Source organism: Chelonia mydas, chromosome 6 (genome assembly GCF_015237465.2).
Source record: "Chelonia mydas isolate rCheMyd1 chromosome 6, rCheMyd1.pri.v2, whole genome shotgun sequence".
NCBI lineage: Eukaryota > Metazoa > Chordata > Testudines > Cheloniidae > Chelonia > Chelonia mydas.
The window spans coordinates 37,134,554-37,152,472 of NC_051246.2; the positions used below are offsets into that span (position 1 = coordinate 37,134,554).

At 40.9% G+C, this 17,919-nt stretch overlaps 1 protein-coding gene across 3 annotated transcripts in view; it reads right to left on the reverse strand.

Moving 5' to 3' along the window:
* The window catches only part of SBF2 (SET binding factor 2), a 555,773-nt gene that overhangs the window by 259,714 nt on the left and 278,140 nt on the right, over positions 1-17,919 (reverse strand). For all 3 annotated transcript variants that reach the window (XM_027819477.3, XM_027819476.3, XM_037899793.2), the window contains exon 6: positions 12,114-12,219. In XM_027819477.3, coding sequence (XP_027675278.2) covers positions 12,114-12,219 — 106 coding nt within the window. The remainder of the gene's footprint in view (positions 1-12,113; positions 12,220-17,919) is intronic.

The window sequence follows — 17,919 nt, forward strand, 5'->3', positions numbered from 1 at the left end:
CTGAAGGTGGTAACTAGTCCCTCATTAGTCGTTCCCTCAGCTTTGATTCTGACCCCTAGAGATACAGACAGGTGATGATCCACACTGAGAATCTGTGGACCTAGCCCCGAGTCTCATGAGGTACTTTGGGATGCCAATTCTACCCTAGAGTACTTTAAAGTTTTTAAAAGGCAGACCAGTAGGAGCTAAGGAAAGGGACAGCTTAGTGTTGCTTCAAAGGGCATAAGATGGCCACCCTGACATTCCCTGGAATGGACTCTTCCTTGCAGGGTAGAAGCAGACTGTCACCTGAACAGGATGTGATCCAGATGGAAAGCAAGTAAGAAACTCTTTCCTGGAAGAATCATAGAATCATAGAATATCAGGGTTGGAAAGGACCTCAGATGACCAAGGAGGTCATCTAGTCCAACCCCCTGCTCAATGCGGGACCAATCCCCAACTAAATCATCTCACCCAGAGCTTTGTCAAGCCTGACCTTAAAAACTTCTAAGGAAGGAGATTCCACCACCTCCCTAGATAACGCATTCAGTGTTTCACCACCCTCCTAGGGAAAAAGTTTTTCCTAATATCCAACCTAAACCTCCCCCACTGCAGAGCCACCTCCTATAGGGAAAAGCTTCCTCATTTTCCTGGAACTTTTAAAACACTATTGTTCAGTTTGAGGGACAGGCAAGGTTTGGCTTAACATACTCCTGGTATGGGTGATAATCTGTCAGTAATACAGACCAAACAATCAGTGCTCTCGTATGATGAGAGAGAAAGGAGTCTTCTAAGGAAAAACTGAGTGTAATGTACTCATTTCTTCAAAATGAAAACATGAATCTCTTTGGTAACGGTCGTAGGATTTCCTCTCTAAAAATGCTTGTAAATAAGCTGTTGCAAAAGATTACACAAATAAACATGGTAGCAATTCACTGGAGACAGGCTGTAAATAAGTAAAAGATGTAAATAAAAAATTAAAATACATAAAAAAAACCCCACAACAGATGCTGACATTTATGGGCAAAATGCCTATATTTTGATGGCACCATTTATATGACAAAGGTCTGTAACAATGTGTGCTTTAGACTTGTTTAGATATAGAAAAGTACATCAGAAGCTGTCATTCTCAATGCTTCCAAGACTGTGAAACGTTCAATAACTAGAGCACCTACTTGTGTTTACTTGATGGCGAACATGGAAATATAACAATCTATCAAAGTGCTCTGAAGTCAGTGAAATATATAAGGGACTATTTCAGGAACCAAACACAAAAAAGCTTGCCTATCAAAGGTGATATTCTAATAAAGGAGGTGGAGAGTTTCACTCGAGGACCAGATCCTGGGGTTCATTTGAACTGCCTTTAGTGCAGACATAAAAAGCTTACCTTGGTACTCTCTCCAAACCAAGGGTTGCTGTGCATAGGGATGATCCTGCTGCATATGTTAGGCTGACTACTGATGACCGCTCTGACCTATGCCTTTGCTAAGAGGCCAAAATCACAGTGTGGCTGTATAGGAGGCTCTGTGGATCTCTGCATGCCAGAGGATCCCCCTGCAGCTCAGATACGCTGCTCTAGAGCTTGAATCTGCTGGCAGCAAGATGAAAAGCTTCTTGCATCTCCCCAGAGATTCTGGTTCAGTATATCTGAAGATAACTCTGGGGCAATCTGTTAATGCCAGAAGTTGCCTAATAAAGGTTGGTTTAAAAAAGTAAAACTGACATACGATGCAACCAACAATTACATATAAAAGCCTTATGGTAATTTTTGTTGGGACTTCATTCTTCAATGCCTAAAAGTCAATCTGCATTAATAATAATACTTTCTTCAACCTCCTCTTTTTATTAGAATGAATTTCTTTCTATCGACTGAAAAATATTTCTTATAGATTTTAATAGAAGACATCAATTTTGTCTATTTCACTTTACAAGTAAAAATTGTCCAAGTAAATAAGGGGTATAAATGAGACTCTGCAAACCACTTAAACTCAGGACTTAATAGAGAGGGGGGCTTTATACAGAGCCCTCTAGACTACTGAATTGCTAGACTGGGGGAAATTTCCAACAACGTCATTAGTTCTGAATTTGTCACAGGTCCACTGTGTGTTAACAGCAAGACATTCTTTCACTTAGACTAATACGTTGTCGTGGTTCAGAAAGAATGTTCAACATAGTTATATTGCCTCCTCTAGATATGTACTTATAAATTCAACAAACACTGACATGTCATGATCTATTACATACCCAAAGAAAAACAAAAGGCTTAAATACTGGCTATTTAGTCTGAAAATCCAAGACCAGTCATTCAAGAAAATAGTTCAACTACAGCATTGACCATTTATGCCTTTTTTTTTTTTTTTTTTTTAAAAGGGGTTTTTTGGAGATGGCACGTTTTCTGAAGTATTCTGTTTTTTTCTAGGCACTCTGGCTACTTTTTGTTTAAATCAGGGTAAGATTGTATGGCATCACAAATACTATATCAGAGAGCAGCACTTTATAAATTAACCACCACAAGTTACTCCTTTTACATTGTTTTTTTTAAAAAGCTTTTTCTTTGTTTTTCTTAGCCACAACTTCTAAATAGATATTTTCTTTTTATCTTCTGTTTGCCCTCTATTTATGGAAGGCATATTTTAAAATGAGATATGTTTAGAAAGCACTTTAAGAAAATACTAATCATGGTCACTGCTGCCCAGGTTTCTTTACCATGGCCATTAGAAAATACTCATTCACTCAAGAAAGAAGGGAGTGGGGAAAAAATGAAACACATGGTCCTCCAAAAAAAGTAACTTTTGTTTGGCATGCTGTGTGTCCAATAATTCTGTTCTTTACTGTAGTTTCAACCAATTTGCCTGGTACTGAAGTTAGGATTACTGGCCTGTAACTGCCAGGATCGCCTCTGGAGCCTTTTAAAAAAAATCAGCTTTATTTTAGCTATCCTCTAGTTATCTGGTACAGAGGCTGACTTAACTGATAGGTCACATACCACAGATAGTAGTTCTGCAATTTCATATTTGAGTTAATTCAGCTCTCTCGGGTGAATACAATCTGATCCTGGTGACTTAACACTGTTTAATTTATCAATTTGTTCCAAAATCTCCTCTACTCCACTCCTCTACAGAGTGAAATCTACTCTTCACTCTGGGACGGTTCCTCAGATTTGTCACCTAAAAAGAATGTCCCTGGTGTGAAAATCTCCCTCACATCCTCTGCAGTGAAGACCAATGCAAATAATTCATTTAGTTTCTCTGTAATGGCCTGGTCTTCCTTGAAAGCTTTTCTAGCACCTTGATCATCCCATGGCCCCAGTGATTTTTTAGCAGACTTCCTACTTCTGATGTACTTGAAAAGAATTGTACTTAAAAAAAGTTTGTGTGTCTTTTTCTAGCTGTTCTTCAAATTCTTTTTTGGCCTGCTTAATTATATTTTTACATTTGACATGTCAGAGATGATGTTCCTTTCTATTTTCCTTAGAATTTGACCTCCAATTTTCAAAAGATGTCTTTTTGTCTCTAACTCTAGTCTTTTACTCTGTTGTTTAACCATAGTGGCATTTTTTTGTCCTCTTACTGTTTGTTTTTATTTGGGGTATACATTTAGTTTGAGCCTCTATTATGGTGTTTTTAAATAGTTTCTATGCAGCTTGCAGGCATTTCACTCTGGTGACTCTTACTTTTAATTTCCATTTAACTAGCGTCCTCATTTTTATGTAGTTCCCCTTTTTGAAGTTAAATGCTACTATGGTAGATTTCTTAGGTATTTTTTCTTCCTACAAGGATGTTAAAATTAATTACATTATGGTTGCGATTACTGAGCAGTTCAGCTGTATTCACCTCTTGGATCAGATCCTGTGCTCCTCTTAGGACTAAATCAAGAATCGTCTCCCCGCTTGTGGGTTCCAGGACTAGCTGCTCTAAGTAGTTGTCATTAATGGTAGCTAGACATTTTATCTCTGCATCCTATCTTGAGGTGACATGTACACAGTCAATATGGGGATAGCTGAAATCACCCTATTATTTCTGAGTTTTTTGTTTTTGCAGTCTCTCTGATTTCCCTGAGCATTTCACAACCACTATCACCATCCTGGTCACATGATCGGTAGTATATTCCTACTGCAATACGATTATTCAAGCATGGAATTTCTATCCACAGAGATTCTATGGTACAGTGTGATTCATTTAAGATTTTTACTGTACTTGACTCTATGCTTTCTTTCACATATAGTGCCACTCCCCTGCCAGCACGACCCATTCTGTCATTTCTATGTCACTATGACTACTATGTTTCTCCTTGGACAGAATAGTCTTTTATCAGACAGCCATTAAGGCCCCCATTTAGTAAAGCATTTAGGAATGTGCATAAGTGCCTGATTCAAGGACCGCAAAAGTCAACAGAAACTCTCCTGCTGACTTCACTGGCCTTTGGAATCAGACTCTAAAAGCTGAGTTGAACAGGGATGGGTTTAAGTATGTCCCTAAGTACTTTGTTGAAAACTTAAATTGTGTACCAATGTATTATTTTTATTGTAATGTAAGTGAGATTCTCTCAAATATTCTTTCTCCAACCTGCAGAAACAGAGAACGACCAATCTATAGCCCAAACTCAGCTGTCAATGGGGTTGTGCTGATGTAACAGAGTGGAATCTGGTCCTATATTTTTAAAAATAAAAATCTTACAATAAGAATGATAAGAAAACTGACAGTGTTTGGCACCAGTGTTTTAGGTTGTTATTGCTTACATTACTTTGGATGTATACAGTGCTTTTTGTGTATAGTTATCCAAGTGCTTAACTAGGTTGTGTAAGTATCTACGTTTTAGAAATGAGAAAAATAAGTCACAAAGAGGCAAAGTGAGATTAAGCAACTTCCTCAGGTTCATGCAGCAAGTTAATAGCATAGCCGATGTCTCTTGACTCGCAGTTTATCAAGTGCGTTCAGTTTTTGGAAATCACGTTAAACATTAGTGTATTCTTAAGCTGAAACTACATGAAGAAAACCCAGTTGCACTGCTACCATGCTAAATGCGAAGGGTCCAGAGTTTGTGTTCATGCACAAAAAGAGAGTTACCTTTTCTGTAACTGGTGTTCTTTGAGATGTGTTGCTCATGTCCATTCCATATTAGGTGTGTGTGCTTGCCACATGCACCGATGCTGGAAGATTTTCCCTTAGTAGTATCCATAGGGGACCGGCTCTGGAGCGGCGTACCCATGCCATGATATAAGGGGTGCTGCTGGCTACCCCCACCCTCGGTTCCTTCTTGCCGGAGACTCCGACAGTGGGAGAGGAGGGCTGGTCATGGAATGACATGAGAAACATCTCGAAGAACACCAGTTACGGAAAAGTTAACCGTCTTTTCTTCTTTGAGTGCTTGCTCATCTCCATTCCATATTAGGTGAGTCCTCGGCAGTACCCTTGGAAGTGGGTAGGAGTTCATGGATGTGTAACTTGTAACACAGCTTTGCCGAATCCAGCATGGTCTCTGGCCTGCTGATTGATGGTGTAATGAGCCGTGAACGTGTGATCTGAAGACCACATCGCAGCTCTGCAAATGTCCTGGATAGGAATGTGTGCCAGGAAGGCTGCTGAGGACACCTGAGCTATGGTCAAGTGGGCCCTCACAATCGGCGGTGGTGGGACCTGTGCCAGCTTATCCACTTGGCCAGGTAAGTCGCTCTAGTGGAAGGCTTCCTACTTCCCAGGATGACCTGTTGGACCTCATCAGAGCAGGCCTGCTCCTCCTGGTTCAGCCACGCAGCATCCACGCCAAGAGGTGGCGGGGGGGGTGAGGTTGGGATGTAGGATATGGCTGTGGTCCTGAGACAGCAGGTCCATTGGATTGGGCAGCGGTCAGGGAAGGCCCATTGCCAGGTTCATCAACATGCCGAACCAGGGCTGGTGCGGCCATGCAGGGGTGATCACGATAACTTGTGCCTTGGCTCTCTTGATCTTTGCCAGGACCTTGCTGATGAGCAGAATCTGCGGGAACAGAGCCACTCCAAGAACCTCCACCCTTAGTGATGCACTTCTCTGCTCATCACATCTTCCTCCTTCATAAATGGCTGCATGCAACTTAGGCAACAGGGCAGATATGAGAAATATTTAGTACTTCAAGAAATCTGTCATTTTGGACAACTGAAATGATTTGGGCTCAAATAATACAGTAGTCTTTAAAATTATGATTTTAATCAATTGTTTTAAAGTTTCTTGCCTCCACCTTTGGGATCTTCACAGTTTCTAGAATCAAACAGCTTCAGGACATGGGGGCAGGTCCAGGGATTAGAAAGGAGTAAAGAGGATTTTTTTTTAAAATAAATTATGTCATAGACTGGAAAAATGAAACACAAAGGCCAGCCTACCCTCCTGCCTTCAGTAAGCATTGCCCCACATTAGGTACCATTCTCCTACACCCCTACCAACTCCTGCGCCCTATTTAATTCTCTACTTTCCCCAACCCTGGTTGTCAGATTCAGCAGTGTCTTTTGTTCTGTGTCTGGACCCAGGGGATTCAAAGTGAACGGTACTGGTATGTTTCATTTTGCTTCGCACCCAGCTCCTTTCCCAGGTCTGTAACAAAGCAATACTGAAAGTCATTTTTAAGTCTGAGTGCACTCACAAAACAAAGGGTTCTGGTGAAGCAGCACTAAAAGGAGTAATACAGGCAAGAGAGAAGTGGAACTGGGGAAGAGTCAAATGGGGCAAGTGGAATGAGAATGCAGAAATGTGACTATCCAAGAGGGACCAGGAAGGGGAAATTCCTTTGCCTTTTTTTTTTTTTTTTTTTTAATATTGGGGGAAAATACTGATTTTTCAGAAAAACGGGATAAGATATCAGAGCACTGCTGCCCAGTACCTCCCCCAACTCTGCCAGCAGTGTGACTGTTGTATGCCATCAGTCTGCTTCTCTCCCTTAGTCACTTTTGTCATCAGTTCTGCCTGAAACATGCTGAAAGTGCAGAGAAAAAGCACTGATCAGAGAAGAAGTGCCTTGTTCTGCTTTACAAATACTAGTTTTCCTCTGACGGTGCTCAGATCCCTACTCTAATCCTGTCTTCCAGTGCGGGGAAAGCTGATGATCAGAGAGAATGAAAGAGACATATGTGTCAGTGCTGAGTAGCCACACTGCTAGCAGAAGAGGGGAAGGTAGGCAGGATTAGAGGACGGGGGGAATGAAGGAGGGAGAAGACAAAACTAAGTGAGAAGCGAAGCAAGTATTCACTGTTTCCAGTGGTTGTTTAGGTAACAGAGGAAAAGGAAGAGACCTAATCAAAATGTCCCTTAAGCCTCTGGATGGAATTCAGCAGCTCTGGAAAGTTTTCTCCTAAGTTTTAATACTTTTCTACCTGCCTTGGATGTCTATCAGCTGAACAAAGGACTCAGAGAAGCAGGGACAGCTCTCGGACACAAGAGAGTGTCAGAAATCCTCATGTTGGCTGAATTCAACTTAAGAAATACATTATTTGGCCGCTACTGCTCCAGCCCAAACCTTACTGCTGCCATCACTTTTTTTTTTGTTTTTGGGGGGGGGGGGGGAGAGGCAGGGGATGGGGGAGAGGGAAGGGAGAGAACAGCTATAAACCTGCCTCTTGTCAATGCATCATCTGTTGATATGTAAATATATCTTTAAAATAAAAAGAATTCGTCTATACCTTAAAAAGTTTCAATTTAATGTTTAATAGTTTATTATTAAACAAACAATTCTGGACTATTTTCCCCAATGTACCTTAATGCCCAATTAAAAAAAGTTATTTCTATACTCAGAAACAATGTGTCCTGGATGGTGCAGGGAAGCCAAACTGAAAATGTCATGAGTATAGAATTGCACAATGTTTCTCTAAACATGACACTTATTTTCATAACAGTTATTGTATTTTTGGTACTTACGCTGTAATGATTTGTAAAGTTGCACATAATTCCTAAATAAAGAGCTATTTTTAAAAGGTGATTTCTTCATCTACAAATATTTCTCTAATATTCTGTTTTTCTTTAGAAATTAATACACCTCTACCCCGATATAACACGGTCCGTGGGAGCCAAAAAATCTTACCGTGTTATATATGAAACCGAGTTATATCGAATTTGCTTTGGCCCCCCTGCTCCTTGTCCCCTGACTGCCCCATCCAGAGACCCCCCATGCCTAATCACCCCCAGGACCTCACCCCCTACCTAACCTCCCTGCTCCCTGTCCCCTGACTGCCCCGACCCCTATCCACACCCCCGCCCCCTGACAGACACTCACCGGCAGCGGTGGGAAGCGGAGCAACATGGCCCCAGCCTGCTCCACTCCGCCAGCTCCCAGCTGTGGCGCTCCGCTTCCCATCGCCAGGGAGTGCTTCCGCTGCTGCCGGTGAGTGAGGGGGGGAGATCCCTTCCCCCAAGCTCCCTCCCTCGAGCGACACGGCTGGGGCCAGTGCGAGGGAAGCAGAGCAGGATGCTCCCAGTCCCCCGCTAATCACCCAGGCCACTCTGGGCCTGCGGGGCCCCCCAAAGTGCCCCCCCACAGCTCCTGCCTCCCAGACCCTTGTGGGGGGGGGGGTGAGGAGGCCTGCTTTACCGCATTGTATGCGAACCTGCGGTATATCGGGTAGTGTTATATCGGGGTAGAGGTGTATGTGTATGCACAAGAAGATACTGCAGGACACTATGATGAAATAATGACTTGCGTTGGCCGTGAAAAACCTAAAAATGCTGTTATTTGACAAAACCAGGCTAGTCAGTATTTTTGTGTCTCATTTCTTATTTACTATACACTGATATTGGATACGATCACAAATCATTAAAAAGGGAAATAACTAGGGCTGTCGATTAATCACAGTTAACTCACGTGATTAACTCAATTAAAGCAGTTTTAATTGCATTGTTAAACAATAGAATACCAATTGAAATTTATTTAATATTTTGGATGTTCTTCTACATTTTCATATATATAGTATTCTGTGTTTTAATTGAAATCAAAGTGTATATTCTTTTTTATTACAAATATTTGCACTGTAAAAATGATAAACAAAAGAAACAGTAGTTCTCAATTCACGTCATACAAGTACTATAGTGCAATCTCTTTGTCGTGAAAGTGTAACTTACAAATGTAGATTTTTTTGTTACATATCTGCACTCAAAAACAAAACAATGTAAAACTTCAGAGCCTACAAGTCCACTCAGTCCTACTTCTTGTTCAGCCAATCGCTAAGAAAAACATGTTTGTTTACATTTACAGGAGATAATGCTGCCCTCTTCTTATTAACAATGTCACCAGAAAGTGAGAACAGGCATTTGGCATGGCAATTTTGTAGCTGGCATTGTAATGTATTTAAGTGCCAGATGAGGTAAACATTCGTATGCCTCTTCATGCTTCGGCCACCATTCCAGAGGACATGCTTCCACGCTGATGATGCTCATTAAAAAAATAATACATTAATTAAATTTGTGATTGAACTCCTTGGGGGAGAACTGTATGTTCCCTTCTCTGTTTTATTCACATTCAGCCATATATTTCATGATATAGCAATCTCGGATGATGACCCAGCACATGTTGTTTGTTTTAAGAACACTTTCACTGCAAATTTGACAAAACGCAAAGAAGGTACCTATGTGAGATTTCTAAAGATAGCTACGGCACTCGACCCAAGGTTTAAGAATCTGAAGTGCCTTCCAAAATCTGAAAGGGACAGGGTGTGGATCATGCTTTCAGAAATCTTAAAAGAGCAACACTCAGATGTGGAAACTACAGAACCTGAACCACCAAAAAAGAAAATCAACCTTCTGCTGGTAGCATCTGACTCAGAGGATGAAAATTAACATGTGTTGGTCCGCACTGCTTTGGATTGTTATTGAGCAGAACCCATCATCAGCAAGTACGCATGTCTCCTGAAATGGTGGTTGAAGCATGAAGGGACATATGAATCTTTAGCGCATCTGGCATGTAAATATCTTGCAACACCAGCTACAATAGTGCCATGAGAATGCCTATTCTCCCTTTCAGGTGACATTGTTTACCCATTGAGATAATGCTGCCGACTTCTTGTTTACAAACTTGTCTGTCTGAGCGACTGGGTGAACAAGAAGTAGGACTGAGTGGACTTGTAGGTGTTGAAGTTTTACATTGTTTTATTTTTGAATGCAGTTATTTTTTGTACATAATTCTACATTTGTAAGTTCAAATTTCATGATAAACAGATTGCACTACGGTGCTTGTACTAGGTGAATTGAAAAATACTATTTATTTTGTTTTTTTTACAGTGCAAATACTTGTAATAAAAATAAATATAAAGTGAGCACTGTACACTTTGTATTCTGTTTTGTAATTGAAATCAATATATTTAAAAACGTAGAAAACATCCAAAATATTTTAAAAAATGGTATTCTATTATTGTTTAACATTGTGATTAATTTTTTTAATCATGTGATTAATTGCAATTAATTTCTTTAATCACTTGACAGCCCTAGAAATAACCAAACACCACAATAGAGACTGGACTACTTGAACAATATTACTTGTCCCCAGGGTGGGAGAGGAAGAGATACTGTATACCTTTGCATAGAGGCATAGGACTAGAACAGGCCACTGTATGACCACTGTTACGAGCTGCACAAAAGTCTTCATAGAAGCTTAACTATGTACTCAAGGAGAGGATTAGATTTCAGTTTAGAAAAATAGTGGCACTGAAGGATGAGCTAAGTAAAAACGTTCCCTCTTCCTGAACTAACCCTTTCTCTGCCTTTAACTCTTCATCAGACTGCGTAAGAATGGAGCATGAAGGAGAGAATTTATGTAAATGTTTCATCTTTTTCAGTGCTCTATCATCATTCACAGTCACAGACAGACATAGCTATCGTATTAACATCTGGGTTTTATTAAAAGTAATCAAGAAGTGAATGTTAATGTTAGTATAAACAGATTATTACTGTAAAAATGGCATCAGAAATATGGATCTTTCCTTTGGCCACAAAAAGAAGATAACAGTTCTTACGATGAGAGACACAACCCACATTTGAATGGACAAGTTTACCTCATTTTAGAAAAAGTAATATGCCACATGATCTCAGAAATATAGAAAAAAAGTGCATCTTCACATGATGTAAAGCAGGGTTAGTAGTTAACGCTTTTTGTGCAGGTTGATTTCCCTTAAAACTCTCGCTTGGACTATCCCTACACATATTTTTTCTTTTCAGTGGTATATCCCAAAGGGGGCAAGTGTCTCAGGCTGATTTACCTAAGTTCACCGGCTTTTCTTCCTCCCCCTCAGTAAAACTCTATTTGTATCTATTTTCATTTTCATTCATATATGTTGTTGCCTCACTCCCCACATGTATCCCTAGGCCCTTTTATTGTTGAACACATGCCCAGAGGCTCAGAAATTTAGAGAGCAGATTTACTGATTCCTTCCAGCTCCCAAACCCACACCAAATTTAGGTAGGAGTTTTACAGTTCATATTTCAGTAACAAAGGCAGGGGAAGCAAAATGGTCAGAGCAAGGAGTGGCCTACTGGGTGAAGTGGGATTATAGTTAAAGATGCAGTGGTCTTTGTCATTCAATTTGGAACCAAAGTAAAGAGAATGGGCCAGTGGTTGGTTCTTTGCGATTACTACTGTAACAAGTTAGAGAGATATTAGCAGCAAGTACTATGGAGTCCTCTAAACTTTTTGATGGGAGTGCGATGTGTCATTTTAAGTTATGCTAGTTTCAAAATTATCCTCCTTGGATATGTAGAGGGCTGCTATGGTGGCCAGGGAGAAAATTCTTTATATGATGCAGGTGTCTACAATAGGCTTGCATAATGCCAGAGAAAAATTCCAAGAATGGGATGTGGAGAAAGGAAGTTTATATAAAGTCAGATTAGGGTGACCAGATGTTTCAATTTTTAGGGACAGTCCTGATATGTGGGGCTTTGTCTTATATAGGCGCCTATTACGCCCACCCCCCGGACTTTGATTTTTCACACTTGCTATCTGGTCACCCTAAGTCAGATATAAACACAACAAAAGCATTTATAGCTATTATTTCATTCAAAACAAACAATCACTATCATAGCATTAATGCAACCTTTTTTGATCCCTGACCTAACATGACTGAATTAAATGAGAATACCTCATTCTATAACATTTTGTGAAATATCATAAAAAACTAAGAATAGACTTACCCAATTGCTGAAAAAGAAGAGCCACACTGGTACTGGTAACAGGAAGGCTATCATGTAAAGGGGTTTGTATCAGTTGTCTGTCTCCTGCTCCCAACGAAAACAATTTCTGTAGATAGAGATATTTCAATACGTACTTTAATCTCTTTTGTACATATTTTTACATATTTACTATATATATATTTAATCTCTTATTCAGACCAAGCCCACAGTATAAAATGTTATATTGTTATTTACATATTTCAATCTCAGAGACATTTTTATTTCTATTACATACTGAAGTTTAAATCTATGTTGGAAATCAATGTCCTCTGCACAGGTTAGCAGTGACTTTAATGGGACAGCAGTTATGTCAGAAGCATCGCCAGAAGAAGTACCACTCAACAATACTAGCATCTGACCAGCATTAATCTCTTCATTCAAGGATGATGATGATGATGAACAATTATAACTAAGTGTATCCCCTGGATGTAATTCTTTCAGGTTTCTTTAAACAAAAAATCCTTACATTTTTCATGTTAACACACTTTTCATTTTATTAAAAATAGTTTTGGTACATGATTTAACTAAAAGATGTCTGGAAAAGATGGAGAAGTAAAATAAGGACAATGGAATGACAGTTTGAACGTGACAACATCCTCCCTTAAGAAAGATCTAAATTGAATTGTTCAAATAGTTATCAGCTGGTTTCCATGAAAATATGCAACATCATGAAAAACATTAAAGAACTGAAAAGAACAAAGTAAAAATGATTAAAAAAGCACTGACAACAGAATAAGATGTTTGGTTAATAACAAAGAAGTGAAATAACTTTGAGACTGGGATTACCAGGTCATGGAGTTTGTGGAAATTATAAAATTAGAAAGGCTATAACAGCAGACTATTTTATCATCATCTGTTACAGAAACTGTTTAAGGTCTGCTACCAAATATTTTATTTATGAGTGTGTTTTAAAACTGTGATTAATTTTCTTCAGTAGTTTAAATGAGAAAAAAAAAACAGAAAAAGATGACCTTGCTAATCTTAATGACTCTAATAATCACAGAGAGTAATTCTTCTTCTTTCATATCATTTCATACCATCCAGCTTCTCTGCATTTTTGATACAACCACTGTGCAACAAAAACTGGTGCCACAATAAGGCATAGCTTATGCCCAACATCCTTCCTACAGAAAAATTTACAGTCATGAGTATCATTCAAAGTTCAACTGATACAGCAATGCTTACACCTGAACTTCTGAAATGTTCGCTTTAGTCAGAAGTCATAATAATAGACCTTACAATATCAAGCTGTTTATATCAGACCCTAGATAAAATACATCTGAAATATATTATCTGCTGTTCTGTTAATATTTGTAACAATTATTCTGTTGGTGTGCAAAGTAATTTATTCAACCTATTTTCTTGTCTACAATATTTAAAGCCTAGAAAAATAAATATGGCAAAGTGGAGTAAAGACATAATTCTGTCCTCAAAAGCTTTCATTTTCCTAACTAAAGACAGACTACATTCATAACATACCATTTCAAAGGTTCATATCATCAGCTCTGATACAAAATTCATATTATGTTAACTTAGTTGGGTTTTTAATTTACATCTGCGGTGCAGTGCTACTTTGTTAAATCTAACACCGCAACAGTTAAAATCTTATGTACAGCTAAGTCCACCTTTCTAGAGATTTCAATTGCCCTATAATAAAATTTAGTGAGACTCTCTAGATAGTGGGAAAGATATTTGATTTTCTTCAAAGCAAACTGGTGGAGAGTCTATCATATACACCTGAATTTCTCCTTGTTGACACAAATCTGACATCAAGAATCATAACATTCAAAAACCGGTAGGAGAACACTTCAATCTCCCCCGTTACTCAACAACAGACCTAAAAGTGGCAATTCTTCAACAAAAAAAACTTCAAAAACATACTCCAATGTGAAACTGCAGAACTGGAATTAATCTGCAAACTGGACACCATCAGATTAGGCCTGAATAAAGACTGGGAGTGGTTGGGTCATTACAACCTAAACCTAATTTCTCCAATACTAATTTCCCCCCTACTGTTACTCACACCTTCTTGTCAACTGTCTGAAATGGGCCACTCTCATTACCACTTCAAAAGTTATTTTTTCTCCCTTGGTATCCTGCTGTTAATTAAATTGTCTCGTTAGACTGACCTCACACTTGGTAAGGCAACTCACATCTTTTCATGTATTTATACCTGCTCCTGTATTTTCCACTCCATGCATCTGATGAAGTGGGTTCTAGCCCAAGAAAGCTTATGCCCAAATAAATGTGTTAGTCTATAAGGTGCCACAAGGACTCCTCATTGTTTTTATTCTTCCAAGTGTTGTTCACATGTGTATTCCACTCAGGTGTGCGCGCGCACTCCTATGACCTGGAGCCAGAGGGTTTCTATAGCAGTACCTGTCAGGCTGTCACATGTGCTGCACACTTCCTCCTAGCCCCTTATAAGTCTATTTTAGGCTTGCACCACCTTAGCCTTCCACAGTTCTTTTGTACCAGAATATAAGGCTCAAGACGCCAATGCAAAGGGGACAGAAAGGGAGTCAAGGAATACATGTATAAACTACATCTTGAAGAACAATAGTTACAGAATAGGTAAGTAACCATTTGCTCTTCTTCGAGTGGTTCACATCTGTACTCCACTCAGGTGACTCCCAAGCAGTTCAGGTAGGAGGTGAGTCTATTTGAAGAGCAACAGCAAGATTGTTTTTCCAAAGTTTGCATCAGATCTGGAAGCAGTTGTGATAGCATGATGCTGAGTAAAGGCCCACGCAACAGCATTTATGTCCAGAATAGAAATGTCTTTTAAGATGGCCACAGAGATAGCTTGTGCTCTTGTGGTATGAGCAAGGAGTCTTTCCAGTGTGGGAAAGGTCTGCTGCCCTGTAGGCTATTGTAATGCATGCTGTAATCTATCTAGAGATAGTCTCTGCTGAAACTGCCTGACCTTTCATTCTATCATAATAAGAAACAAACGGGCAAGGAGAGATGCTTGAAATGGCTTCATTCTATCTAAACAGAATGCCAGTGCTCTTCGCACATCTAATGTATGAAGACGCTGTTCATCCTTGCTGGAGTATAGCTTCTGAAAAGATACAGATAAGTATATCATTTGTTCTAGATGAAAATCATAATACAACTTTGGTCAAAAACTTTGGATGTGGTCTAAAGGTCACCTTATCTTCAAAGAACTCTGTAAATGGAGGGCCTGCCATCCAGTACTGAAATTCTCCCACTTTTCTGGCTCACATTGCTGCAATGAAAAAAGCTGTTTTCTGAGGAAGTTGAGCTAGAGAGTAATTAGCTAGAGGCTCAAATGGCAGTCCCATAAAAGCTGCCAGCACTGTATTTAAGTCCCACATAGTAACTGCATTCTTTATAGGACGATAGAGAGGAATAATACCATTGAGAAGTCTGCCCAACATTGGATTAGAGAATACTGACTGTAAGTGAGCAGCCACTGGTGTGATGCAAAAGTAACACAGGTTCATCACCTCTCGACAGAGTTAGTTGGGCCACGTTCTCCCTTGCCTGTTCACATAATGTGTCACAAACATACTGCCTGTGAGAATCTGAACGGAAAGGCCGCTGATGTGGGAAAAGAATAACCAATGACACTGAAAATTGCTTTGAGCTCATGCATGTTGATATGCAGAGACACCTCTTGCTCAGTCCATGCCTCCTGGGCTCACAAAGACACTAAATGTGCCCCTCCCAACCTGATTTCAAAGCATCTGTAACTATGGTCATTATTGGAGGTGGATGAGCAAAGGGGAACATCTCTGCATACATTGTTCTGACCCATCCACCAATCCAGGGAACTCAGTACCCTTGGGGGAACTCTGGCCAATCTGTTCAATGGATGGAAATTTGGTCAGTAGATAGACTTTACACTACTTGAAGAGTGTGCAGGCATAGCTTTGCATACAGGAGTACATAAGTGGCCCAAGAGACTCAAACATATCTCAATCATAATTGTGGGGTGGGATTTGAGGGACAAGCAGATTTGGCAAATTAGTTGAAATCTCTGCAGGGAGAAAGGCCATCAATTTTGTTGAATTGAGTAGGGCCCCAAAGAACATGATTCATGTGTTGGAAGTACCATGGATTCTTCTCTGTTAATCCTGAGGCTGGCACAATCAAAAATACATGTGACATGGACACGACAGAGAACTTAGCTTTCAGATCTGCCTGAATTAACCATTCGTTCAGGTAAAGGGAAGATGTGAATCCCTTTTCTCCTCAAATGGGTGGCCACTACTGCCAGGCACTTGGAAAATATGCAAAGGGGCTGAGGACAGTCCATAAGAAAGCACCATCTACTGATAATGGTGACCACCATCAACAAATCTCAGGATCTTCCTGTGACTTGGTAGCACTGCCAGATGAAAGTAGGTGTCATGAATATTGAGGTCAGCACACTAGTCGTTGCGATCTCGTGAGGGAAGGAGTTATCCCAGGATAACCATGCAGAACTTCACATACTAAATAAACTTGTTGAGATTACAAAGGTCCAGAATGGGTCTCCAACCGCCTTTTATATTGGTGATCAAAAAAGTACCAAGAGTAGAACCTCTTGCCACTATGTGGTAGGCGAATTACCTCTATGGGCCCTGATGTTTCTTAGAGGAGCAGAGAGTTGTGAGATTGGTCCCTAAAAAGGGATGGGGGATAGATATCAACTGGACAGAATATCCCAGAGTCACCATGTTTAGCACCCATTTGTCGGTGGTTATAGTGCCCCAAGCACTGAGAAAGCAGGACAATCTGTCCCCATACGGAGGGGACATGACTGGAAGATCACTCAAAACTGGATTGCCGTCCTCGAGGGAGATGTCAAATAGCCTGTTTCCCTAGCAACAAATGACTATGAGAATGTTAGTTGGAGCTCAAACTGGAAGGCCTCCTCCTCTGAGACTTATGTCTCTCCTTAGAGAAGTCATATTGTCTAGAATGGTATGTGGGGTGCCTGTAGAATAGCTGTCTGTACTGCTGCTGACATTGTTGTTTGTGTGGTATGTACTGTCATATTTTTAGTGACTGGAGCATAGACTCCTAACACGGCACAGCAGTCTTTTAATAACAGCATGGTGTCATCAGTCTTGTGGAAAAAGACCAGTGGTGCAAGTGGAATCCACTTCTTACTGGTATGGGGCGGGGCACCGGGGGCAAGTGACATCCTCACATGACCCTCCACATGACTCCTCCCTGTCCCACCCCTAGCCCAGGGCCCCCACACTCTCCCTGTCCCCTCTCCATGATCCACCCCCCCTTACCTGGGGACGGGGAGGGCTCTGTCCTCCCGCTGTGCCTTCAGAACTGCAGCAGTAAAAGGAGCAGAACGTGGGGCTGCTCTACCACTCCACCCCTTCTACACAAGGTCTTCTCCGTCTGTACAGCAGCCAGAGGACAGGGCTGGGGGTGGTACAGCAGCCTTGCCGGAGAAGCTGCCAGCATGGGGCCACCCAGTGGCCCCACATTCTGTTCCTTTCCCCGCTGTGGTTCCCAGGAGAGCCCTGCAGTTCAGGGCTCTCCCAGGAACCGCAGTGGGGAAAGGATCAGAACACTGGCAGCTCCTCCGGCGGCTGTAGCACTCCCAGCCACACCCCCATCAACCCTGTCCTCCAGTGGTGCTGCTGCTGGGAGCCAGAAGAGATGCAGCTACATGGAAGAGCAGGGGGCAGGGCTGGGAGTTCTGCTCCATTCCCCACTGGGAGGGGCAGCGGGGAAAGGAGCAGAACATGGGGCCACCGGGTGGGCCTCATGTCCACAGCTCCCCCACCGCAGC